This window comes from Somniosus microcephalus, chromosome 18 (genome assembly GCF_052327205.1).
Source record: "Somniosus microcephalus isolate GS21.2 chromosome 18, FLI_Smic_1.0, whole genome shotgun sequence".
Classification (NCBI taxonomy): Eukaryota; Metazoa; Chordata; class Chondrichthyes; order Squaliformes; family Somniosidae; genus Somniosus; species Somniosus microcephalus.
Genome location: NC_141004.1, coordinates 55,611,109 through 55,637,624, shown reverse-complemented (window position 1 = coordinate 55,637,624; position 26,516 = coordinate 55,611,109). Strand labels below are relative to the sequence as shown.

Below are 26,516 nucleotides of genomic sequence, written 5' to 3'. Positions count from 1 at the left end.
ACTCCTGCCCCGGCCCATTCACTGCGACTCCTGCCCCGGCCCATTCACTTCAACACCTGCCCCGGCCCATTCACTCCAACTCCTGCCCCGGCCCATTCACTCCAACTCCTGCCCCGGCCCATTCACTGCGACTCCTGCCCCGGCCCATTCACTTCAACACCTGCCCCGGCCCATTCACTCCAACTCCTGCCCCGGCCCATTCACTCCAACTCCTGCCCCGGCCCATTCACTCCAACTCCTGCCCCGGCCTATTCACTCCAACTCCTGCCCCGGCCCATTCACTCCAACTCCTGCCCCGGCCCATTCACTCCAACTCCTGCCCCGGCCCATTCACTCCAACTCCTGCCCCGGCCCATTCACTCCAACTCCTGCCCCGGCCCATTCACTCCAACTCCTGCCCCGGCCCATTCACTCCAACTCCTGCCCCGGCCCATTCACTCCAACACCTGCCCCGGCCCATTCACTCCAACTCCTGCCCCGGCCCATTCACTCCAACACCTGCCCCGGCCCATTCACTCCAACTCCTGCCCCGGCCCATTCACTCCATCGCCTGCCCCGGCCCATTCACTCCAACTCCTGCCCCGGCCCATTCACTCCAACTCACTTTTTAACAAAATGAAAACCATTCCTTGCAGGCAGCTGCAACATTAACTGCCTGAGGCAGAAGATGGAGAAGAAACTGAAATCTGCGATTAAAACTTTGAAAAAATCAATCAACCAGCAGCGCTTCCACATTCACTTCTCTGGGACGGAGTACGAAGTGGCAAAGAAGTTGGCAAAATTACCTGAGAAACAGGAGGCATGCAACATCGGTCAGGAGTGGATGGACGGGAGATGTGGTAAGTGTGTGGTATGAGTGAGGTGGCAGCTAATCATAAATCTTGGTTTGCTGTGTGAAGTAAGGAAATACTTAGAGTGAATTGTATTTGTAATTTTCTGGATTAAAATTAAACAAAATACCTATATTAGTGAAGTCGCTGTAGAGCTTTATCATGCTGTACTTGCAGGAGAGCGTAAACACGAGAGCTAGTGACAATAACAACTATGTAAAGCACAAGACAGATTGCTGCATTTGTGACATTCAAGTGTTGCCTCCTCGTTCCACTCCTTCATTGTTGACCATTAGAACTTGGTCAGACTTCCAGTTTGACGTGCTGAATAGACCTGTAACCTTGTGTTTCAATCAGCTGGAGGTCTGCTGTTCCACAATAGATTTTTTGTATCCCTGTCCCTCAGTCATTAGCTTGACTACCGTGCCATATCTGATTCTTCAAATAGCTTCTTAAAATATGGGATCCTATTTAGGATCAGTGTCCCGCAAATAGTTAATCAAATGCCGGCAAAGGCACGATGGGCCGAATGGCCTCCTTCTGTGCTGTATCATTCTGTGATTCTATGAAATTTATTTTAATGAAGTACCCATTGCCCTTGAATACAGGACATAGCTTTAAATATTTTTGTAAATTATACATGAAAAGAAAATATGTGTACTTTGAAATTTAGTTGATGTATTAAAAAAGTAAAAGGGACAGTTTCCTCACTAATCAGAGCGGTAGGTGGATATGGGCAGAGTACCAAGGCAGAAGGCAGATGAAAATGGACATATGGGCCCCGATTTTCCCCCAGCCGTCGGGCGGGGTTTCAGGCGGGCGGGGGCTGAAAATCCCAAATTTGGGGGTCCCGACACCATCCCGCCCAAAACCCCGCCCCGCGTAAATTTCAGGGGCAGTAGGTACCCGCCCCGCACTGGGACCCGCCGAAACCAGGCGGGAAGGGAATAGTGCCAATTAACTGCCTGTTAGCAGGTAGTTAACGGGCAGTTTTTAGCCTAATCCCTATTTTGAGGGGTTTCGTGTGGGTTTCCCGATGGCTCCAAACCACGCCAGGTTAGAGCAGGCGGGCCGTCGGGTTGGAGGGGTCGCGATGTTGGCGCTCAGGTGAGTGATGGGTGCATGAGTGTAGAGGTAAGTGTGTCTAAAGTGTGTAAAGAACTTTTACTTACCTGTACTTACCTTCACAGCCTTTCTTCCTGTAGCCGTCGGGAGCGCATCACTCAGCCGGAACTGAAAGCTGAATGGCTGCGATCTGTCAAAACTGACAGCCTTCAGCTTTGAGTGCCGGTAAGAGTTCTAACTGAGTCTGTGCAGAATGACTCATGTCAGAACTCAGACTGTCAGTGTTTGACAGCTTCAAACAGCTGTGAAACACTGATATTTCATCTGTCAAAAACTCTTGACAGATGAAATTTCAGTCTGTGACGTCACCTGTTGCCGGGTGGCCCTTAATTGGCCCGCTGGGCAGGCTCAACAAGGTCAATCAAGGGAAAATCGCGCGGATTGGCCGGACGTCGAAGTAGGCGGGTCAACAACCCGAAAGGGGAAGTCCCGCCTTCTTCCCGACAGGTTCGGGAAAATCTACCCCATGCTTCCTGCAAAGGACTCAACAGGTTTTCCAACAAGTAGCTGAGCCGTACAGACCAGAAAGGTCCCAGATTTGGACCCTGTTAAGTCCTGTTAATGAATGTTAGCTGGACAATGATCAATACCCTAAACACCCTTGGGTTGGGAAGTGGAGGAATTAGTCAAGGTTTTTGCTGCTGATGACTCCCCAGTGACACCTTGATGGAAGTGCATATGGACATGGGGTGAAGACAGAATTGGGCTCAGCCCTCTGTGGTCTAGTCACCTGGCTTGCAAGTAAACAATGGCCATTTAAGCAAGGTACTGAATGATGACTGATGTCCTCAGTCCTGTAGCCCAGCAAATCAAAACTTTCAGGAGACGAGAGATGAGGAGTGAAGACATTTGTTAAAAAAAACAGCTCTAAAATACAGGAGGCGTGGGAGCTTGATGGATTAATTGGCCTTTTCTAATTTGAACTCATTCATTATATAAGGGCATAAACTACCTTGTGTCCATTTTAAATACAACTGGGAAAGAACTTTGTATACTTGAGAAATGCGAGATGAGTGAGCAGGCACCAAATGTCTTTTTGTAAGGAAAAGGGACATTGAAAGGGAGAGAGGGACATGACTGGCGGTTCCAGCTACAAGGTCACTAGCAGTGGTCTGGGAGCGTGCTGCCTATTTCCCCTCCGCAGCAGAGCTGTTTGGTCTAGATGGACTGAAGGTGGGAGAATAATCGAGAAGATAAATACACTAAATAAAACTCTCTCAATTGGAAACAAAACCAATCGTACTTAGTTAAATAGCATTGGTGTATTTTATAAATAGGACTCAAAATCTGAACTAAGACATACAAACAAGCATATGTTGCACTACTGAGAGTGCGAACACACAGTTTGCCTTTACTTTCTTTTAGAATATGTTGGCAGGCTGAATAGAGAAGGACCTCCTACTGCAATTACTATATGGGGTGTCCTTACTAAACCTTCTGAGTGTCACACTGCCCCAAAGGGATTAGACGTTATGTCACAGAAATTATTTATGGAATTTATAAATATTTTAATAAGAAAAGAAATGGTTAAACTATTTTTGGCCATAATAGAAATAGAAAGGAATTTTGGTGAATTGCGCTTTTGCGATTCCTCACCAGCACTTTTGTTCCTCAGTTAGCTGCTCGTCTGGATCCTTCTACCATGGACAGCAGGAGAAATGCATTCCGTGTCCTGCCGGCACCTACCAGGAGAAGGATGGACAGCTGTCATGTGACTTATGTCCTGGAACTGAAGGACATGGTCCAACCGGAGCACGTAACATATCTGTGTGCACAGGTAAGTTAGCTGTGTGTTTATGGATGAATCTGATGTGGCTGTCTATAGATTCTAGTGTGTTTGGTGTAGGTGCTAGTGAGTGTGGTTGTATCATTTTGTATTTGTAATTTGTCCTCTTTCTGTGTATTTAGATGTGTTTGTGTGTATATTTTGTTCTATGTTTAGGTATTGGGTATTCCTCGGAATAAAATTATCTACAGTGCTGTAAATGGAACATCCTTCCACATTTATACTTAGTGACAATACCAAGTTGTCCCAGGTCAGGTATGGGAACCAACTAATGCGACACAAAACTTCATTACGTCTCCCTGCACCTTAACTTTTTTTCCCGTAAGGGGCCCTTTAGCACTCAAGAGCATACTTTCTGTTGCAGCATCTTGAGTGAGTCCGCACATTTCCAATGATGAACACTGAAATTTACAGATACATACAGCAGGGAACAGTCAATGAGCTGCTTTACTTTTGTGCACAGTAGGATCCAGCACAACCCGGCCAATGTCGGCTCAAGTGTGAACAAGAGCCGTGGTAGGTCAGAACACCTCAACAACACTTTCTTTGACCAAAGTAATGAAAGCCAAACAAAACCAGCCTAAATGTAGATCTGCCTCGACGCCGTGCTATAAAGTGCCCCAGCCCCAGATGAGTACGGCCTGTAGCTTTGGATTATGTCCACTGGGAACAGGATTGAGATTGTCTAAATACATTTTAATTAGTGTTCTTAACCAATACCACAACGGAAACCATCATTCCATCTGTCTAAGCTGAATTCAAACGCAGATCCTAGAGGTGAAAGGGCAACACATCACCCATTTCGTCACTCAGTCTCAGAACTTAGTTTATAAACATTGCCTTTGGTCCAGAGCGTTTTGATTGATGTTGTTTATTTTAAGCAATGACTGGTCAGCTCAGTTAAAGCCCCTGTTGTTATTGTTGATGTAGGTCAGTGCAGTCCAGGACATTATTCGTCGGATGGGTTTCAGCCATGCCAGTTATGCAGTCGAGGCACATACCAGCCTGAGCCAGGCCGGACTCTGTGTTTTCAATGTGGAGGAGGATTGATGACAAAACACGAAGGAGCTTCGTCCTTCCAAGACTGTGACACTAAAGGTGAGTGAGGAAAGCTGTTGAACAGGAAGCTTCTTTTAAGCTTTGTATTAACAGAAAATAAATGGCAATGTACTCCATGGAAATTTTAGATTGATCTTTGACACTGGGGCACAATTCTACAAATCTTGTATTTAATTTGCATCACAGATATCTTGAAACGTTGTAAATACAAAACTTTTTGACCCAAGGGTTTTTTTCCTTGCCAACTTTTTCCTTTCCTCTCCTGAAGTCAGTCACTTCTTCATACCTCATTCACTCAATGACAGTTTCTCATATATGAACTATTTGACTGAGGGGAACATCACACTCAAGCCAGATTCTGTCCTTGCACAACATTCAGACACATGCACTTTCCACCATGAGTCACTGAATACCTATCGGAAACCTTGCTGATTTTCTGCTCCCCAGCCCAGGATTACTGAAGCCAATTGCAGAGTTTATCACCAACTCACTGAGATCAGCAAACTCAATATAGGCCAGGAATAGAAGATGGGACCCTCATTTCTAAGTTATTTTATTTTTTAACCTCTATTTTAAGGTCTCCAACACACTGTTTCCCAGCCTAGCGAGTACGTGGCAATAAGAACAAAGAAACATAAGAAATAGAAACAGGAGTAGGCCATACGGCCCCTTGAGCCTACTCTGCCATTCAACAAGATCATGGCTGATCATCGACCTCAACTCCACTTTCCCACCCGATCTCCACATCCCTTAATTCCCCATGAGTCCAAAAATGTATCTATCTCAGCCTTGAATATACTCAATGATTCAGCATCCACAGCCCTCTGGGGCAGAGAATTCCAAAGATTCACAACCCTCTGAGTGAAGAAATTCCTCCTCATCTCAGTCTTAAATGGCCGACCTCTTATCCTGAGATGATGCCCCCTAGTTCTAGACACTCCAGCCAGGGGAAACAAGCTCTCAGCATCTACCCTGTCAATCCCCTTCAGAATCTTGTATGTTTCAATGAGATCACCTCTCATTCTTCTAAACGCCAGAGAGTATAGGTCCATTCTACACAATCTCTCATCATAGGACAGCCCTCTCATCCCAGGAATCAATCTAGTGAACCTTCGTTGCACCGCCTCCAAGGCAAGTATATCCTTCCTTAGATAAGGAGACCAAAACTGTGCACAGTACTCCAGGTGTGGTCTCACCAAGGCCCTGTACAATTGTAGCAAGGCTTCCTTACTCTTATACTCCAACCCCTTTGCAATAAAGGCCAACATGCCATTTGCCTTCCTTATTGCTTGCTGTACCTGCATGCTAGCTTTCTATATTTCTTGCACGAGGACACCCAAATCTCTCTGAACACCATTTAAAAGTTTCTCACCATTTAAAAAATATTCTGTTTTTCTATTCTTCCTACCAAAGTGAATAACGGCACATTTCCCTACATTATACTCCATCTGCCACCTTACCGCCCACTCACTGAGTCTATCTATATCTCTTTGCAGACTCTTTGGCCCCGATTTTCTGGCCGCCGTCGGGCGGCTTTTCATGCGGCCGGGGGCCGAAAATCGGCGAAAAAGCGGGTCGGGACCCCCCCCCACCGCCTGATTCCCCGCCCCGTCCGACTTTCGGACTGCCGTTTCCGCGCGCCCCGCTTCAGTCCCGGCCGCCGCTGGCGGGACTGGTCGTCGGAGCACTAACAAGCAATTATCTGCTTGTTGAAGTGGATTTTCCCGTGCCGTTGCAACTTTGGGGCTTTCCCCACCTGAAACCCGCCTGCGGGGAACCCCGCTGCTGAGAGCTGGCGTGAAAACAGCTGGCTTGCTTGCTTGCAGCAGCAGGTCGCTGAGGGCTGAAGAGATTTAAATAGGCAGCATTTGCAGGCTGCAGGACCTTGTTGATCAAGGCTTGGGGGAACTTTTTGAAGCCTTAGGAGCAGCTGCAGAAAGTTGGAGCCTCACACACTTCTCCAGTGTGAGCTCCTGGGAAGCCCCTCTCACCACCCTAACTCAGCGCCCCCTCAACGGAGGCATCTGCCAGAAGCATGGGAGGCCTTTGGGACGTTCCCTTCCTGGCATTAGAGGATCTCCAACAGCAGAGGCGGCAGCAGCAGAACCAGGAACAGCAGGATGAGCACCAGGAACACCAGGCTGCTGCTCACTCACCTGAAGCTGCACAGGCCAGAAGGGGCCAGCGCTTGGAACTGGCTTGAGAGCACCTTGCTGTGTTTTAGGGGCCCAGTGGGACCCGTTTCTGCACTGGCAGTCCTACTCAGAAGGACTTCCATGAAGATCTGGTTTCTCTGTTCAACAGATGGCCAACGCTCCTCAAGAGATGTCATTCTCTTATGAGCACTCACCATGTTTTCCATACCCTGGCGCGTTATCTCCTGCATGGAGGTTGCCAACCTTTCCATGGTGATGCGTTCATGCGCCAGTGACTCCACAAAGGCTCTGCTCATGGTCGCTATGGACTCCTCCATTTGCTCAGCACTCGCAGCGACCCTGGAGACAAAACCTGCCAGAGACTCCTGCATCTGTGCATGGAGTTCCATCACCTCTTCTCTTGCGGATGGACCCAGAGGCAGAGGGTCGTCATGCAGCACAGCTGAGCTGAGCTGGCAGAGTCCTGCGCCCTCCGACGAGGACTCTCCACTGCTGTCCCTGTCTCCAGAATCTGCTGAGACTCACTTGTGAGCTGTGAAACACCAGGTGACAACACTACCCTATGTCCCGAAGGTCTCCCCGAGGTGTGAGTGTCTGCACTGGTGCTGGGTGCGCTTACTTCTGCTGATGCTGCGCCCTCAGAGGTTGGAGCTTCCTCTGAGGAGTCTGGCTGCACAGCCTCTTCCTCCTCCACAGTGAGGACGGGGGCTCTGGATGGCACTGTGGGGGAGTAACGGAAGGAGTTAGAGATGTAATGCCAAGGTTCTTCTGGTGACTCCCAGCGAGTTGGCATCTGCTGACACCTGCATCCATGCAGCATTGGTCTCAGTGGGAGGCTTCTTCCTCCCTGACCTAGGGAAGAGGACCTCCCTGTGGGCCCTAACCCCATCCAATAATGCCTGCAGTGAAGCCTCGTCGAATTTGGAGGCAGCTCGGCCTCTGCCGCTGGCAGCAGCTGGGGCAGACTCCTCTGCCATTGTACAAGAGTGTATGAGAAGCCTGCAGAGGTGGAGAAGCTTGCTGGACACTTTGAAAGCACCACGAATGATGACATCATAGTGTGGGGATTTCTGACTCGAATTGGACAATTAGCAAGGCTTCCCACATGCTGGGAATTAATTGGCCACTTGAGGGAAAATTGCGTGGAGCTGGCTGACACTTTTTTATGTGTGTCAGAAACCTCACATTCGGGGAAATCCGACCATTCCCCACACAAGCCGAAAATCCAGCCCTTTGTGTTCTCCTCACAGCTTACTGTCCCACCTGGCTTTGTATCGTCAGCAAACTTGGATACATTACACTCGGTCCCTTCATCTAGGTCATTAATATAGATTGTAAATAGCTGAGGCCCCAACATTGATCCTTGCGGCACCCCACTAGTTACAGTCTGCCAACCTGAAAAAGATCCGTTTATCCCTACTCTCTGTTTTCTGTCCATTAACCAATCCTCTATCCATGCTACTATGTTACCCCCAACTCCATGAGCCCTAATCTTGCGTAACAACCTTTTATGTGGCACCTTATCGAATGCCTCTTGGCAATCCAAATATATTACATCCACTGGTTCCCCTTTATCTACCCTGCTGGTTACATCCTCAAAAAACTCTAATAAATTTGTCAAACACGATTTCCCTTTCATAAAACCATGTTGACTCTGCCTAATCATATTATGATTTTCTAAGTGCCCTGATACCACTTCCTTAACAATGGATTCCAGCATTTTCCCGACGACTGATGTCAGGCTAACTGGCCTGTAGTTCCCTGTTTTCTCTCTCCCTCCTTTCTTGGAACAGTGGTGTTACATTTGCTACATTCCAATCTGCTGGAACCGTTCTAGAATCTAGGGAATTTTGGAATATCAAAACCAATGCATCCACTATCTCTGCAACCACCTCTGTTTCAGGCCTCTGCCAATGGTGCTCTCACATGGTCAATATGAAAGTGGCCCAGGGTTGTCTATCAATTTTGCCTTCCCACTCTGTGTAAGGAGGTGGCTGATCGCCACATTTTGCGGGCGGCGGTAACATCGCCACGCCCGGGAAGTAAGTCCTTAGCGCCCCGTTATTGCCGCCCCCCCCTCCCCCGAAGACACTAACAGGAGGCGCTAAAACACCGAATTTCTATAAAGTTGTGTTCTTTTCTAAAATTTTTGGCCAGTTTTTAGCTTCTGGCTAAAGTGTGTGCATTTTATGTGGTGCTGTATCTACCTGACATCAGATAAAATTTGGAAACCTCTCATGTTCATATAGTACAAGTTCAAAAAATGAACTATAAAGTTGAAAAAGATGAATACACATAGGACAGTTCCCTTTTAAATACAGATTGTATGGGTATTGGAGATTGATTCTTGCCTTTACTACAAGAATGTACCTTGTGAGTGAGAGGAGGAGGAGCAAGTCTCCAAAGCTAATAATTTAAAGGAAACTATTAAATCAAATAAGAGCAGTGAGTGACTGTAATAGGTGTGGCTTTCGTGATTGAATGTTCTAGATGTGACATTGGTGAATGTGTATTCCCAACAAAAATTATAATAGTCTTCTTCGTAGGCAGTCCCTCGGAACCGAGGATCACTTGCTTCCACATTAAAAATGAGTTCTCAGGTGACTGATGAGTCCAGTGCAGGACCTACAGTCTCTGTCACAGGTGGGGCAGACGGTGGTTGAAGGGGCAGGTGGGTGGGGTGCTTCGGTTGACATGCGCTCCTTGTGCTTGGCTTCCGCTTGCTCCCGGCGAAGAGACTCGAGGTGTTCGGCGCCTTCCCGGATGCTTCTCCTCCACTTTGTGCGGTCTTGGGCCAGGGATTCCCAGGTGTCGGTGGGGATGTTGCACTTTTTCAAGGAGGCTTTGAGGGTGTTGCACTTTTTCAAGGAGGTTTTGAGGGTGTCCTTGGAGCGTTTCCTCTGCCCACCTGGGGTTCTCTTGCCGTGTCGGTAATTAATACAAATTGGATTTCTCCACAACATAGCTGAAAATGAGTCAAACACCAATTTTTGTATTTGTGGATAACTATTATCTATTAAAATTAGTTTTTTTTTTAAAAGATCAGGGTAAATTCCCTTGGTAAACAAATGTGGGACATGGTCTGAATAAAAACCTCCGCAGTCATGAACAGCCAAGGGATCCTGACTGAAGCTGAGGTCTTTTTTTTGGTCTAACAAGAACTTTATTGAGATTCTTCAGCTCTGAACGATGAATAGATTCAATGTTGGTCTGTTGTTGACGGTTGTGTTCATAGTTGTGATACTGTTTTCAAACTCCCACAGTTCAGTGTTCTCCAGGCCATTATTACAACACAACAGTTCACCGGTGCATACGATGTGCCTTGGGCACCTACCAGCCAGAGTTTCGACAGAATTACTGCATCGCATGTCCCGGTAACACCACGACTGACTTTGATGGGTCAACTACAGTCAGACAGTGCAAAAGTAAGAATCCACTTGTATTTTGAGAGCTACCGGAAAAAGCCCACCTGATAGCACCTCCATCCCTGACATCATAGGGTCGTGTAAGAGTTACAAAGGCAACTGCGGCCTCAGAGAACCTTCTTTTTGTTTCTTAGTTTGAATGTCTCCTTGACGTCAATACAGGTGGTATGTGGCTTACAGTGTGTTGTGATGAAATATTCCATTCATCACTCATCAGTATTTCTCTGCCTGTGACTGTGGTTGGTTTCAGTTTCATTTCCATTGTATTGTACTGTGTGTAGGGCTCCGCCCATACCTGGCTCCTATGTAAGCTGGCCCAGCCTGCAGCACATCCAGTACGGCAGACCTCTGGATGGAAGATACATTCTCCTCTGTGTGTTACCTTCTAAGTCAATAAAAGCCTTGTTTTGTTTCGCTAACATCGAGTCTCGGATTTATTGAGGCACATCATGTGTAAAGTATTTTCGGTAGCAAGTCTGAGGTATAACTGTTGAAGTGGGGATTGCTCACACAAGATTAGGATATAGGCCAAAGCTGGTTCCAAGTCAAAACTGAGTTTTATTGGAATTACTTTGGATCGGAATTTGCCCAGTTCACTTAATTCTATATATGAATATAGTTATTTGAGAGAATCTATGATGTGACCATGTTAGTCTTAAGACATTGGTTTTCAGCCAATGAAAACCAAGTATTTTAGAGTTGCTTCTATCGCCAAGCTGTGGAAGACAGAAGTAAGAAAACGGACAATAACATGTTTTTAAAGTAATTTTTAAAATTGGCAAAAAGCTAGGATATATAACTTGGACAAGATTAGAGCAGAATTGAAGTAATTTAAATTTTATTTGTGTAGTTTAGGGCTAATATTACCGTAATAAAGCACATCATTGTTCCTTCAATGGCTCGGCTGGTTAAGGCAGTGAGTAGCTGAGCCACATGCACCAGGAAGGTCTCATTATCCCCAATCTGTTGCCAAGTTAGCTGACCTCGTGTAAATGGCCATTACAATTGGCCTTGGCACTCCCAGGTTAGAGGGATGAAAATCAACCATGTTTTGATCTCTGGTCTGTGCTGAGTTAATCTGAACTGCAATTAGCCTCAGCACCCCAGGCTAGTGGGAGAATATCAGCTAGGCTCCTGCCCTTGATAGCTTTCCAATGAGGGATTGGTGGAAGAAGATGGAGGAAGAAAAAGAATGACGTTTTATTAGTTTTATATTAGTGTCTGTTTCAGTATCGGTGTGCGATATGAAAAGTTAAGAAATACTGACCCAAGGAGATAGCGATTTCCCTAAACTAGCCAGCAGATATGTTGCTTCTGAGACTCTAGTCCATCTTCAGATCAATTATCCATTCTGCGTGTCTCCTTCCTACAGACCGTCAGTGTGGCGGGGAACTTGGGGAATACACAGGCTACATCGAATCCCCCAACTATCCCGGGAACTACCCAGCAAATGTGGAGTGCACCTGGAACATTAACCCACCTCCGAAACGGAAAATCCTGATAGTGGTTCCCGAAATCTTCTTACCCATCGAGGATGATTGTGGAGATGTTTTGGTCATGAGGAAAAACTGTGAGTTTCCCAACTGCTTTATACTGGATGCTCCCCCCTTTCCCCCACTCCCCCCATTTCCTTCATCCCACCATTGGTGGCAGAGCATTGGCCTAGGCTCTAATCTCTAGAAGCCCCTCCACCTCTCCTCTTCCCTCTACACCTTCAAAAACCTTCTCCAACCCATCTTTTTGACCAAGTTGTTATTCACCTTTCCTAATCTCTCCTACTGTGGCTCAGCGTCGGTCCCTTATGAACTTTTTTTTTTCTTCCCACGTTGTAGAGCACTTTTTATATGCTAAGGGTGTTGTATAAATGCAAGTTGTTGCATGTGTGATCTGAGACCAGCACTTACCTAGCATAAGTGACACTAACATTTCTCAGAGATTTCAACTGGACTGATTTGACCTCAGTGTTTGCTTTGAATCACAGAGGATACTTGTTCTCCCCTCTCTAGCTAAGTACTGTTTAATGACTGTTGGCACTTTAAGTATCTCACCCGTTGGCCATTATTCACAGGTGAGCTTCAACGGTGAGTGTGAGCAGGCTATTTAATTACAGGGATCATTATAGTCAAATCTGAACCTATCCTCACCCAACATCCTTACATGTGCACTTTCAGCAGGAGTCACTGGGTAACGATCAGGATTGGTTTTTCTTTCCCTAACTCGAGGGTGCTGACGCCAACTGTTGCACCTGTTCTGCTGTCTGGCAGAAATCAACTAACTCAACACAGACCCAGGACCGAAGCTGGGATGTTCCTGGTCTGTATAGTTTAGCTATTCACTGGATAAGTGATTAAATGGAGCCACTACAATTGGTCACCTGTTCCCAGGCTAGGGAAACAAAAACAAATTGTCCAGTGACCTCGGGCTGGAAAGGGTGCGGGTGGCAGGTGAGGAGAAAATGGATCTCGGCTGTGATGCACTGTGTCGTCATGTAGCCTGCCGGTATTCACAGTACGGGCTAACTTGAGAAAGGCTACTTCGTAGAGTACTGAAGGAGCTGTTGCCACTTGTAGAAACTTGCTGCTTGAACTCGGGCCTTCAGGAGAGGAAGGGAGAAACGGTGGGAGTAAAATCATGAAAACAAAGTGTCGGTTTTTAACTTGTCTACTTTTTCTTGTCTCATTTTAAAGGAAAACGTTTATAAAACTGGTAAGTGCTTTCAATGGAACTTTTTTTCTTAATTCTTTATTTTCTGTATTCTGAAATGTTATTAATAGCTTCGCCTACTTCAATCACCACGTATGAGACCTGCCAGACCTACGAGCGGCCAATAGCCTTCACTGCCAGGTCCCGCAAGCTGTGGGTCAACTTCAAAACTAATGAAGCAAACAGTGCCAAAGGGTTCCAGATACCTTACGTCACCTATGATGGTGAGTGAGCCTCGTGATGTGCTTTATTACAGACAGCTGTCATGATTGGTGTTCTGCACACAACCAGGATCTTAGTGTTTCACAATGCAATTTTTGCAATGATGCGATTGCATCACAAAGGCAAAAATCCAATAACTCCATTGTAAACATCCTTACCCAGCCCCAAGCCCCCTGGAAGAGTACTTGCAGTATCTCAGTGAGTCACTAAAGGAAGATCGAATGGGGGACATTCTGGAACAATAAGGAGTAGGAACAGGGCAGAGAAAAAAATATGTAAAAGATGAGAAAAGGGAAAAAAATGTTCACAGGAAAATGTGTATTTGCTTAAAACATTAATCGAGATTAGTACAAGCAATGCCGTATCATTAGGAATTGCAATATCTGCATCAACAGCTTCCAATCCCCAGTTGTTTTCCTTGTTTACTGACCTTTAACCTAGGAAGTCAGAAGTATTTTTTTTATCCCTTTCTGATGTATATTGTTAAATTTATAATTGTGCAGAGGAACAAATATTGGAAGCTTCTCTCGTGTTTGACTGACTTTTACATTTCTTTTCTAGAGGACTATGAGCAGCTTGTTGAAGACATTGTCCGAGATGGTAGATTATATGCTTCAGAAAACCATCAAGAAATTTTAAAGGTAACTAATTTAATTATTTGAAGTGACTGGATGTGACCCACAAAACATTACAGTTACACACATACTGGGAACACTGGCTGTGTAATTGGCAATGAGATCTTATGAAACTTAGTAGATCTCCTCTATTGTTATACATGGGACTAGGGTCACTGGCAAGGCTTGGAAGCTAAGCAGAGCCAGGCCTGGTTAGTACCTGGAGGGGTGACCATCAGGGAAGACCAGGTGCAGAAGGTCACGGAAGGAGCCCCGAGGAGGGGCGGTTGGTGAGAAGGCCACGGAAGGAGCCCCGGGAGGGGTGGCTGGTGAGCAGGCCCGGGCGTTGGGCTGAAGATTGTCGGACAGGAGGAATGGTGGAATGGAATGGCGGCGCGCACAGACGCAGCGGCTTTGCTTCTCCCAGGACGGTGCTATTTACGTTTAATGTTAATGTTATTTGTACGGGACTCATGGGAGCTTGCAAGATCACATTTCATTGTTCATGTACTTGTGCATTGTACAATGACAAAGTTGAATTATTATTATTATTATTATTATGGTAAGTCACTCTAGCTTGTCTCTGTTGTCTTCAAGTTGCTATTTCTCTCTCTGTCTCTTCTCCTGCTTCTATCTTTCTTTTTTTTCCCCCAATTCTTCCTTCTTTTTCTCTGCTGTTCTCTTGGGTGGGAGGTGATGGTGTGGTATAGCGGGGAAAAGTGCCATCAATCACTGCATCAATCCCATCTCCCCATCTCTGTCCCCTCCCACCCCCTCTCCACAACCCTCTCTCCTCATCTCTTCACCTGTCTCTCCCTTCCTCCCTCCCTATCCCCTTCCTCCCTCGCCCTCCCCTTCTCTTCCCCCTAGCTCTCTCCCTTCTTTTCGCGCACCCTTTCACTCTCCCTCTCCCTCTTTCCCCTTTCTCTCTCACCTTCGCTCTCCCTTCCTTCTTCCCTCCCCCACTACTCCCTTTTACTCCCCTTCCCCCACTCCTTCTAGGGGCCAGCAACTCAGCGTAGTTGGCGGGAGAATAGTGACAGGATTTCCACGGCTGACATTTGGTGCGTTTGGTGGTGCCGAGTTTTTGCATGTCACTGGGTCATGGTTGAGGAACTTGAGCTGTGAGCAGCCCATCACAGTTGTCCTGCACATTGTTGGGTGGAGATCAGGGACAGTTGACGGCCAACCTTAGGCTGCAGGCAAAATGTGTCGGGGCAGTGGAATGGGGAGAAGCTTCAGCAAGATTGTCGGGCTCTAGTGGTGCGGGGCCATGTTGATGGAATTAAATCGTTTATTATGAGGTTCATAGATTTTTTTTTGGCCGGGATAGAAGCATGTCTGAGACAGTGTGTAAAAAAAAAACAAGTTACCTTTACCAAGATGTCTACCATGCTTCATCAAATGAATTGGTGCAGCACCCTCCAGTGACAAGTGTTAGGAATTGCAGTGACGGTTCAGGAAAAGGACTTCATAGCAGTTGAATGTCACATAACATTAGGTGGAATTCTGCTTAAGTTACTCAGTCACGTAACGTGATGCTCAGTACCAGCTGCAGGCACATTACCAGTATAATTTTGGTACCACACACCGTATTTAATATAATAGATAGCTGATAGATAGTCCCTTCATGCAAGGTATTTGTTTCTAAAAATGATTTTTTTTTCAGTGGAACCTTTAATGAATATTAATAAATTGTAGATAACTCTTGTGGTGTTGCTCACATTAATCTGGAAGCTGTAGCACAGTTGTGATGTCCAGCTGTTAGGTCAGGTTGAACCCAACCCTTATCTATTTAAGGTGACTGCCCAGTTACTTTATGTGGGGAAGTAGTCAAATCCAAGTAATAAAATAAAAAATATTAAGAATAGGAGCAGGAGTAGGCCATACGGCCCCTCGCGCCTGCTCCGCCATTCAATAAGATCATGGCTGATCTTCTACCTCAGCTCCACTTTCCCGCCCTATCCCCATATCCCTTGATTCCCTTAGGCCTAGAAATTCGGTTTTGGCGCAGCGAGGGCTTTAGCGCTGGAAGTTAGTGCCGGCGCTAAGTCCCCCTGTGCGCGCCAAAAATTCAGTAGCGCCGCGCCCAAACGGCTCCTGGCGCTACTGAGGGGTCTCAGCGCCTCAAAACTGGCGCCACGCGCCGCATTGCGGCGCTATTCCGGCGCTGCGGCGCCCGCTGCGGTGCGGCAGGCTCGGGAAGTGCAGGCCTCCTCCTTCCGTTAAGGAGGAGCTGCCTGCACCCGGCCGCGGCCCGCGATAATCTTTTTAAAAATGAGCCCGGCACCTCGGACAAGTGCCGGGCTTGCTTCTGTTCCGGGGGGTGGGGGGGGGAAGTCCGGGGAGGGAGCTGCGGCCAGGCGGCCGGCGGGAAAGCGGCCGGCCGCCGCGGGGCCTTTAATGCACCGGCGCAAAGTTCTGGAAGGCACCTCTGCCAGAACGTTGCTTGCGGCTGCCACGGGCGAGGCGGCCGCAACTCAATTTCCGAGTTCGGGCGGGTTACCATGGCAACCGGGACGCTGCGCACACCGATGACGTCATCGGTGCCGGCGCAGCGCTACCGGCCTAACGCCGATTTAGGGCCCCTGTCAATTTCTAAACTGGCCATAACTTCGGCGCTAGGCCCTCTAGCGCCTCAAAAGTGGCGCTAAGGCCAGTGAATTTCTAGGCCAAAGTGTCCAAAACTCTATCAATCTCTGTCTTGAATATACTCAACGACGGAGCATCCACAGCCCTCTGGGGTAGAGAATTCCAAAGATTCACAACCCTCTGAATGAAGAAATTTCTCATCTTAGTCCTAAATGGTCAACCCTTTATCCTGAGACTATGACCCCTAGTTCTAGACACTCTAGCCAGAGAAAACGGCCTCTCAGCATCTACCTTGTCAGGCCCGCTAAGAATTTTATACATTTCAATGAGATCACCTCTCATTCTTCTAAACTCCAGAGAATATAGGCCCATTCTACTCAATATGTTCGCATAGGACAACCCTCCCAACCCAGGAATGTATGTAGTGAACCTTCATTGCCCCCCGCTGCGCCCCTCCCCCCAAGCCAATTATATATTTCCTTAGGTAAGGAGACCAAAACTGTACTCCAGGTGTGGCCTCACCAAAGCCCTATATAATTGCAGCAAGACTTCCTTACTCTTATACTCTAACCCTCTTGCATTAAGGCTAACATACCATTTGCTTTCTTAATTGCATGCTGTACCTGCATGTTAATTTTCTGTGATTTGTGTACAGGGACACACAAATCCCTCTGAATACGAATATTTACTAGTCTCAATAAAATATTCTGCCTACCAAGGTGGATAATTTCACATAATAAACTACTTCTCAACTCCTCTGCAGGCAAATTATAGCTGCTTGTAACTGTCTAGCTTCAAGTCAGAAGAACCCAGCATGAAATGACTATCTTTTTTAAGCATCAATAATAAAGTGTGATATTTTGACGTGTGGTATCTGGAGAATGATAAGGCATGTAATAGACTTGAGTCTTGCATATGTGTATAATATTAAACAGAGTGATATAACATTGTGATATTTTTTTAAATCTTGCAGGACAAGAAGCTGATTAAAGCTCTTTTTGATGTACTGGCACATCCACAAAATTACTTCAAGTACACAGCACAGGAGTCCAATGAGATGCTACCGAGATCTTTTATCAAACTGCTTCGCTCCAAAGTTTCCAGCTTTCTAAGGCCCTACAAATAGCTTGATAGGACAAAGGCGATAAAATGACCGACTGAATTTTATTTTTACAGCTTTGTAACCGTAATATTTCACTATGCTGACTTTTTTTGTGGCTTTCTTCAAAAGGATCCCAGTTCATACTTCACTGTACGTTATTTATAGCTCTCAGTCCATCATAACGAAGACTGTTCATTCCTTATATTTATGTGTACGCTGGTATATATGACTGCTGGGAGCGCATCCAAAGCCTGCTCCGTATGCAAGCATACTTTATGCACTAGGACTTTCTGTCTGCATTGTGTGTTTTTTTTCCCTGTATAAGAAAAGAAAGTGCAATGATTTCTTTCTCCTGTTGGATGTTTGAATGGAAGTTTTTTCTACAGAAAGACGACAATATTTATATCTGCAAGGAAGCCTTTTTCGTCTCCACTGCAGTGTAACTTGACACCACCCGCAAATCACATCATAATGAAAAGTGACAGGATTGCAATGTTGCGCATTAATAATTTTGGAATTTATTTGCACTTGAGAATTGTATTTGAACATGTACAAAAAGTTTGGATTTTGTATTGTCATTTTTTTTAATTGAATTGAGATATTCACAGTTTGTGTTGTTTTTTTCCTTATTTTTTTATGCTAGTTTGTCCCAATTTCTTCTGATGCTCAAGCTTGTATCAAATAGTACAACTGGGACACAACCATTTGTTTAACTGAAAGGGGCTTAAGAATCTCCAAGAATTTTGAATTACAAGTATAGTTCTGATGATGCAAACACTAGCGCTTTCGGCCCCACCTTGGGTTGATGGACTATATATTATCATTTTTAGTGCAATTATGATCATTTTTTTTCCAATATATGAAATATAGTTCATGTTTTTCAGTCAATTTATTTGTTCACCTCATCGTCTATATTGAGGTGCAGATGGGTATTGGGGACACTACAGTACAAAAACTTAATTTCAAGATCCTGAAATAAAACATGTATCATGCATTAAAAATAGTGCATATAATGCATCCTCAGTAAATGTGTAAATGTTTATAGTTATTGAAAGAAATGCATTTTAACGTGTAAAACAGAAGGCCACAATGTAAAATAATCAATCAGTAGAGGCTCCATAATGGGAGAGCATTAGAGGTCCTTCATTACATTAGAACATTAGCAGGTACTGTTAAGTAAGTATCCAGGACCACTGAGAGGAGACATATGGCGAGGGACAAATGTCCTGGGCCCAATAGTGCAGGGGCCCAGCATGTATGGCATGTATATACCCCAAAATTATGGTGGAGGTCAATTCTGGGAATGTTTTTGCAGGCATCAAGTAGTACTTTTATTTTTAAATTCTCCTGGAATTGGCTTTTTCCTCACCAATAACTACCATTTGAATTTTAGCCAAAGGAGTAGACTCCTAATGAGGAGCAAAATGTGACCTTCAATCTAGGCAAGGTGCTAGTCGCGGAGGGAGTCGCAACACAACACAAAAAATCAGATGGAGCAAAAAGGCAGGGAAGGAAAACGAAGGTTTTTCTATGGAGGGGTAGTTTTTGTGGGCTGACAATTCTGCCGTTGGAATAAGGGAGCCAGTTTTGGGAATCTAGATTCAGCAAGCTGGTGCACAGAATGTCAGTTTCCTGGAATCTGATCTAGACAACTGCTAACCGTAAATGCACCTGGTGTTATTTGGAAGTCAGCAAACTGCTTTGTTTTTAGCTTTAACAAAGGCTGGAAAGTAATCTGCCCCAAGCTCATTGATCAATTGGATTTTCCAACCTACTGGAGAAGGGGAATTAGATTGCTTTGTCCCTGAACCCCTGAGGACTTCTTTTCTGTAACTTCGTTTCCCAAGTAGTTGCCAAATTGGATTCTTCAGTGATTAAAGTTTTGTATCTGAATACTGGTCTCGCATTTAGTAGCCTTCATCCCTGGAATTTTGCGAACACCACACCCCTGCCTACTAACCAATTAGACTCAATTAGGTAAAACATTAGATTTGTTCATTTAAAATAAATCTGAACCAAAAAAAATCTACATCACGGCATAGCACAAGCCAAATGTGATTTGATATTCAAATTACAAGAAAAACCCTGCAAAATATACATGTAGAAATATTAATCCTGGAACAAACTTTATATTAATTTCCATTTATTAATCATAAAACCTGAGTTGCAGTAAAACTGACTGATTCTGCGAACATTGCTACCAGGAATTCATTCTCTTGAAAAACAGTTTTTAAAAATTGCTTCCTTTTTGCATTAAAAATATTGCAATTTTGCCACTGGCGATGTTATATGAACACTCAATGTGCTCATATCAAATTCTCTCTGCTATTTTAATAAGGTATTAACTCATTAATAAGAAATTAAGATCAACGGTAATTTCTACCCTTTATTGTCTGCACAATCTCCATTAATATGTATTCTACATTACTCTCCGATTACAGATCTAAATTAGCAAACTAATTTTATTAAATTCTATAAGAACGTTTTTAGTGTGCCATTTGTGATTAGAGAGCAACTTCATGTTGTGGTCTGATGCCCAGTGGGAATTGAATTGAGCTGCTTAAACTCATCTTGATTCGGACCCAAAATAACCGTTGGAAATGGAGAAAGAGAAAGTAAAACTTTCAACCTGTTTATTTGGGTTGGATTGAACACCGGTGCCCAAAGTTAAAGGACAGTGTATCTCACTGAACTGAGCCCACTGACTGGAGTGTCAAATACTTCATTCCAGTGTAGTGATTAAATATTTCTTTTCCTTCATCATGACTGGTGTGGCTTGTGTTTGCACAATGATATGAATAATACTCTACCACTATAAAGCAGATGTTTTATAAGGATAGTAACTATTAGCGGGGTTCTATATATTTTTCTGTTACGTTATTGTGATTTTAGAATACACTAAAGCCATGTTTAATTTATAAAGTTCATTGCTGTTGTTTCAAATCTAGGATGAACTTTGTTTATTTAAACACTGCAGCAGGCAATGTGGAAGCTCCGCTCTTCAGCTGCAAGTTTTCTGCCGATGTGACTTCAGCGTCCTGGGAGGGTTAATGGCATCTCCGCATCGCTCTTAAGCTTCTGTCCTTTTGTTTGCTTGGCAACACAGATGCAAGCAAGAGGGGTGTCAGGTGTGACCGACGTCACTGTTGGCTTGGCATCCATCCGCAAATGCAGCAGCTGGAACTTCTGTACCTGCCTGTGCCAGCTGAGCTGGCCCATTGTGGGCAACAGTGTGTGTGGAGGGCTGCTGACTGCCTGAATTTGGACCACAGTCCAGTTTTTGAAGTGGGGTGTCTGAAAAGTTCTAAAATGTAAACCGGAAATTTGTAAAATAGAAGGTTTTTTCCACTATGTCTTACGATGTAGAAACGTTAGTTTTAAGATTACTAATGTTTTCTACTAAATTCCATCAGCAAACATTAGAACTCAAGCCGCCATCTCGCCACCCGCGCCCCCCACCCCGCATTCCTATTTTGCTCCCTGTCTGGTTTTGGACTTTACAAAAGACAGCAATTTAAGAGTAAGTGATGGGGAGGAGGGAGCATTTCGGACTGGTTTGTGCGTTCCAATCTGTAAACCATGCTGCTTCATTCTATACTGGACTGAAGTGTAAAAGGGACTTTTTTTTTTTAAGTATTTGATTTCAAGGCACTTAGGGGGGAAATTTAACTACTGCTTGCTTCAAATGCCTCTGTAAATGAAAAGGAAAAACACAAATGTTAGTATGTCGGTGACAACTGGACTGCAGTGGGTCAAGTGCACGTATTGTTTAAGCAGGAAGTGGCTATTTCTCATTGTAATCATTACTTCCAGTATTTGATGTGTGTACAAGTACGGTTCACACAGTGTAAATGGTAACACATATGCATAACAGATATATTAATGCCATCTTTTCTGTTACACCCATAACTAAATTCTCCTTTTATACCATCAGCTCAAGGAGCACTCCTGATGGGTTAGTGGGTAAATCCACCATGTGGTGGCACTGAGCCATCAAACCAGAAGCTCTTGAGTTCATCCCCAGTCTATACTGAGGTAGCTAATTACAGCTGGGCCAGAAACTGAAGGTGCATAAATCAGCCACTGCTGGAGAGTCTGCATGCATGGATGTTGGGTGAGGACATATAGCCCGATGCACTCATTGCCTGGGCTCACCAGAGATTTGCTGTTGGCCATTGGAAATGTACCCCAGCAGGAGGCAAGAAAATTGGATTCTTTTAAAAAATTAGTTCCCTTGGTATGTTGGATAAATAGTGTAGGTGCTGTATTTGCAGGAGCTGATACTGAAACCTACACCGGTTATACACTGCTAGATGGGAGCGAGTCGTTGCCCTTTACTCTGTGTGTACTGTAACTTCTCCAGGAGATCCAAAGTTGCATTTTGTAATACTTTGAATAAAAGTAGTTTTATAAATGTACTCTTTTTTTTAAAAAAAAGCAGTGTTAAAAATTACAAAAGGTTTTGTTTCTGTTTCATGTTGGCACAATAAAAATTCCATTACTCAAATTACTGAACAAATGATGGTTGAGTGCGAGCAGGTTGAGTTTTGCTGATACTCTGAAACTTGGAACGGAGCAGTATCCATATTTGAATCTAGTCCTTGTGTATTGGGACTGCAGGTCACTGCAGAGTTATAGTTTGCCTGAGCTCCATCACACGACATGCTCAGCGACAAAGAAAGGACACTTTCAGTATTTGTGAATACTCTGCTGGCGGTGCAATACCTGATCCCATGGGGTGGAATTTCCTGTGGGGGTGTAATCGGGAATTTACACCTGAAATTACAGCCATTTATGCGCCCATTTTGCCAATGTCTATTTGCACCCAGATTTCCTGCAATCCTCATTAATATATGCCAGAACGTAAAAAATGGATGTAACTCACTTGGGGCCTCAGGAAAGTGCTGAACTTGTCCCAAATATTTCTTTTTTAAGTATAAAAATGAAAGTTTCAAGCCATCTAACTCACACTTGCACATAGGCCATAGCATGCTTTAGAACATGCAATTGTGGAAGCTTTTCAATTTTGTATATAACTTATATTGATGCCATAAAAATGCATTCAAAGAAACAGAAAATACAGAGCAGGTCTCAGAGAGCGTAACTTTTTTTAATTGCTCAAAATTAATCGCAATAAAACACCAGAAAAATGATTTTGTTTTCTGCTGCGTCTAACACTCGGGGCTTCATTTTACACCTGTTTTAAAGCAGCGTAATTGCATGGACTACGTGTCCAGCTCTTTAGCCTGGGGGCGCAGACGTTATAATGAGTCGCGATGCGTTCCAGCGCAGGGTTCGATAGACGGTCATGAAAGAGCGAGGAAATTTGAGTGTAGTGTAATTACATGCGTAGAGTCACAACGGCACAGAAGGAGGCCATTCAGCCCATCGAGTCTGTGCCGGCTCTCTGTAGAGCAATCCTGTCAGTCCCATTCCCCCACTCTATCCCCGTAGCCCTGCAAGTTTATTTCCCTCAAGTGCCTATCCAGTCTCCCCTTGAAACCATTGAGTATCTCCGCTTCCACCACTTCCGTCAGCAGCGAGTTCCAGGTCCTCACCACTCGCTGCGTAAAAAAGTTTTTCCTCACGTCCTCCCTGTATCTCTTGCCCAAAACCTTGAATCTGTGTCCCCTCGTCCTTGTACCATCAACTAATGGGAACAGCCTTTCCCCGTCTAGCCTATCCAAACCCGTCATAATCTTGTACACCTCTATCAAATCACCCCTCAACCTCCTTTGCTCTAATGAAAACAAATCCAGCTTCTCCAACCTGTCCTTGTAGCTCAGATCCCCCATCCCTGGAACCATTCTGGTAAATCTCCTCTGCACCCTCTCAAGGGCCTTCACATCCTTCCTAAAGTGTGGTGACCAGAACTGGATGCAATACTCCAGTTGTGGCCTAACCAGCGCTTTATAAAGGTTCAGCATAACTTCTCTACTTTTATACTCAATACCTCTATTTATGAAGCCCAAGATCCCATATGCTTTGCTAACCACTCTCAATCTTTTCTCGATCTTTCACGCCAGGTACTTGCTTTATGCTTCAATTACATGTGTCTCTGGACGCAAATACACAGGAAATTCCACTCCCCTAAATTTTTTGACAATCTCACTATTTGTCTAATCCTTTTGAATGTGATTAAAAGAGGTACAACCTAATTTAGCCTAGTTTGCTGAAATAACATAGCTAATCACATCTTGCTGTAATACTACACTTCTGAAATAGTTGTACCATGTAAACTAAGATTTGATGACTAAATTTTGCCTGCAATTTTTTTTTCTTCAAGCTCCTTAAAGTCTTAAACTGTATCACCACCTTCTCAGGGCACCTAGGGATGGGCAATAAATACCATCCTTGCCAGCGATGCCCATAACTCGAGAGAATGAATAATAAATGTTGACAGGTGAAGGAAATCCTGCGTCAAGAGTGGTAGGAACCTCTGGAGCCCACGACATTTAGATGGCTGCAATGAAGCACAGTTATCAGACTGGTTATGCTCCAGACATGAACAAGAATAAACTTTCTGTATAAAGTGGCTGCAATAAATGACCCCTGCAGTCAACGCTTTGAAGGGAATGCTGGTGGGAATAGGGAAAAGGGAATAGAAAATGAAAAATGGGTTTGTCATTGGCTCAGTGATAGTGCCTCTGCATCAGAGGGTCACGAGTTCAAGCCCCACTCCAGGAACTTGGAGCACATAATCTCGGCTGATACTTAATAGTAGTAATGAGGGAGTGCTATTTTTTGGATGAAACATCAAACCAAGACCCTATCTGCCTGTTCAGGTGGATGTAAACGATCCCATGGTACTATTTGAAGAAGTGCAGGGGAGTTCTCCAGTGTCTTGCTAATATTTATCCCTGAACCAACACCACTAAACACAGGTTAACTGGTCATTCATCTCACTCACTGTTTGTGGGATGCTGCTGTGCGTTCAGTGGCTGGTGCATTTGCCATTGGCTGTAAAGTGCTTTGGGAAATATTGTGGATGTAAAACGTGCTACATAAATACAAGTTCTTTCTTTAGGGTCTTGGTGCGTGAAAACTGAAGAGTGTTAGTGGAAAAGCCACCTAAGCAGGACAAGGTCATAGCTTCCTTGGTTTTAAAAAATGAAAATAAATAGAAGGAATAACATTTGTATTGTGGGTCTGCTAGAGAACACTAAAGGAAATGATACCTTGCAGTCCAATCACACCTCTGTCAGCTGCTCAGGTTAGATAGGCTGTGCTCCTAATAGCGTCACGTTCCTGATCGGATCAGTATCCCCATTTGAGAAATGTCAGATTGTTCCATTATTCAGGAGAAATAAATTATTCCAAAAGTTATAAGAAACAAAGGGGGTTATTTTGGTGAAAGGGTGAAAACAGGCGCTAAGTGGGTGCTGTGCTAATAAGACACGCCTGTTTGAAAGTCTGGTTTTAGCACTAAATTTTGCACTCATTGCTGATTACCATCATTTGAATTTGCCTGGAGGCGTTAAAACAGACACCTGCAGATTTAGCACTCAAGTGCTGATTAGAGGCAATTTTCATGGAGCAGTATATGTGGGCTCCACTCACCCACTTCTGCTGGAGGTGTGGAGTGCTCTGGCTGACACACAGTGGCAGGTTTCAGGATGGCTCAGGGACCGAGGGAGTGGGTGCACAGCTTGCGGACACGGCACTGGAGGTCCTGGTGGAGGAGGTTCAGAGGAGGAGGGGGCTGAAGGAGGCCACCTCACCCTCCTGTCCCTATCTCCTGCAGCTCTCTCCTGCAGCAACTGGTGCTGCTCTGCCTGGCCTCATGTCCTCCTCCCAATTCTCCTGCAGACCAAGGGGGACCCCTAGCAAGATACCCATGACAAAGCACTACAGTTCTCCTGGTGTCCAATAAGGTAGAGTAGCACAGCACTTACTCTTTTTAGGTAAAGTCCTCAGAGAATGTTGATAGAATATTGGTGAAGTCCTCAGAGAATGTTGATAGAATATTGGTGAAGTCTTGACAAACTGTCCCAGAAAGTCTCCCGATGTGTTTCAAAAGTCCTCTTCAAACCTCCAGCAGAAAGTGAACAGTAAAAGGTGATATACCTTTAAGTAGTGCTCAATCCTCTGCAATGACTTGTTTTCTCCCAATCAGCTGGTCGCTTCGTTCGGCCCGACTGCCTGCCTCTCTTCATGGCTACGTTCGCGCCAGGGTGGCCCTGGAGATGGAGTACGCAGTGTCTGCCGGCACGCTCGAGGCCTTCCGCAACCGGTGGGCACCGCAGGGGCAGGAGTGCATCATCACCCCCGGCAACAACATTTTAATTTAATTTGTTAAGTTTCATTTGTTGTATTTTTGTTAAGTTACAGTTTTAGTTGATCGTGCCAAAACAGCATCAGCTGGTCGCTATTAAGAGAGGGCGTTAGGTCAAGCGCTATGCAGCCTCGTTAATGAGCGCTAGCAATTTAAGTGGCAACTAGCCCCTTAACGATCCTCTGGGCAGCTGTTCCTAGCCTGCGCTTCAACTCCTTTACCAAGATGGCTTGTTGCACTAAACGCAGGCTAAACCGGCGTTTCAGCCCAAGACCTCATCTTGGCCACCTCGAAGGCTCTTTAGCGCATAAAGGAGCTGGCAAAAATTGCTACCAAAGGCTCTTTGAACTGAAGTGGAACTAAAGACAACTATTTGAGGGCATTTCATTATAGTCCTAACAGCAGAAGACAGAATTTACTTCAGTCGAAGACAAGCGTGGCACCTAGGAGTTCACCCCACAAAGCACTAGTGAATTAAGTCAATCATGATCAGCAGCAGGTCTTGTTTTTGTTTGATGAAGCCAAGAGGTTTCTGGATGGAGAATTTATCAATCAGCATGTTTCATCAGATTGATTCAGGCCATGTCCCACTTCATTATACTGTAGAAGGCTTTTCTGCTCATCCCG

General features: G+C 44.9%; 1 protein-coding gene across 1 annotated transcript in view; it reads left to right on the top strand.

The window, feature by feature from the left end:
- The window catches only part of LOC147105286 (signal peptide, CUB and EGF-like domain-containing protein 3), a 430,332-nt gene extending 408,211 nt beyond the window's left edge, over window positions 1–22,121 (top strand). Inside the window, exons 15-22 of the mRNA XM_086011491.1 lie at window positions 636–839; window positions 3,571–3,732; window positions 4,672–4,839; window positions 10,220–10,381; window positions 11,754–11,951; window positions 13,156–13,308; window positions 13,868–13,947; window positions 17,486–22,121. Of these exons, the coding sequence (XP_085867617.1) occupies window positions 636–839; window positions 3,571–3,732; window positions 4,672–4,839; window positions 10,220–10,381; window positions 11,754–11,951; window positions 13,156–13,308; window positions 13,868–13,947; window positions 17,486–17,638 (1,280 nt within the window). The 3' untranslated portion in view covers window positions 17,639–22,121. The remainder of the gene's footprint in view (window positions 1–635; window positions 840–3,570; window positions 3,733–4,671; window positions 4,840–10,219; window positions 10,382–11,753; window positions 11,952–13,155; window positions 13,309–13,867; window positions 13,948–17,485) is intronic.
- The last annotated feature ends 4,395 nt before the right edge of the window (window positions 22,122–26,516 follow it).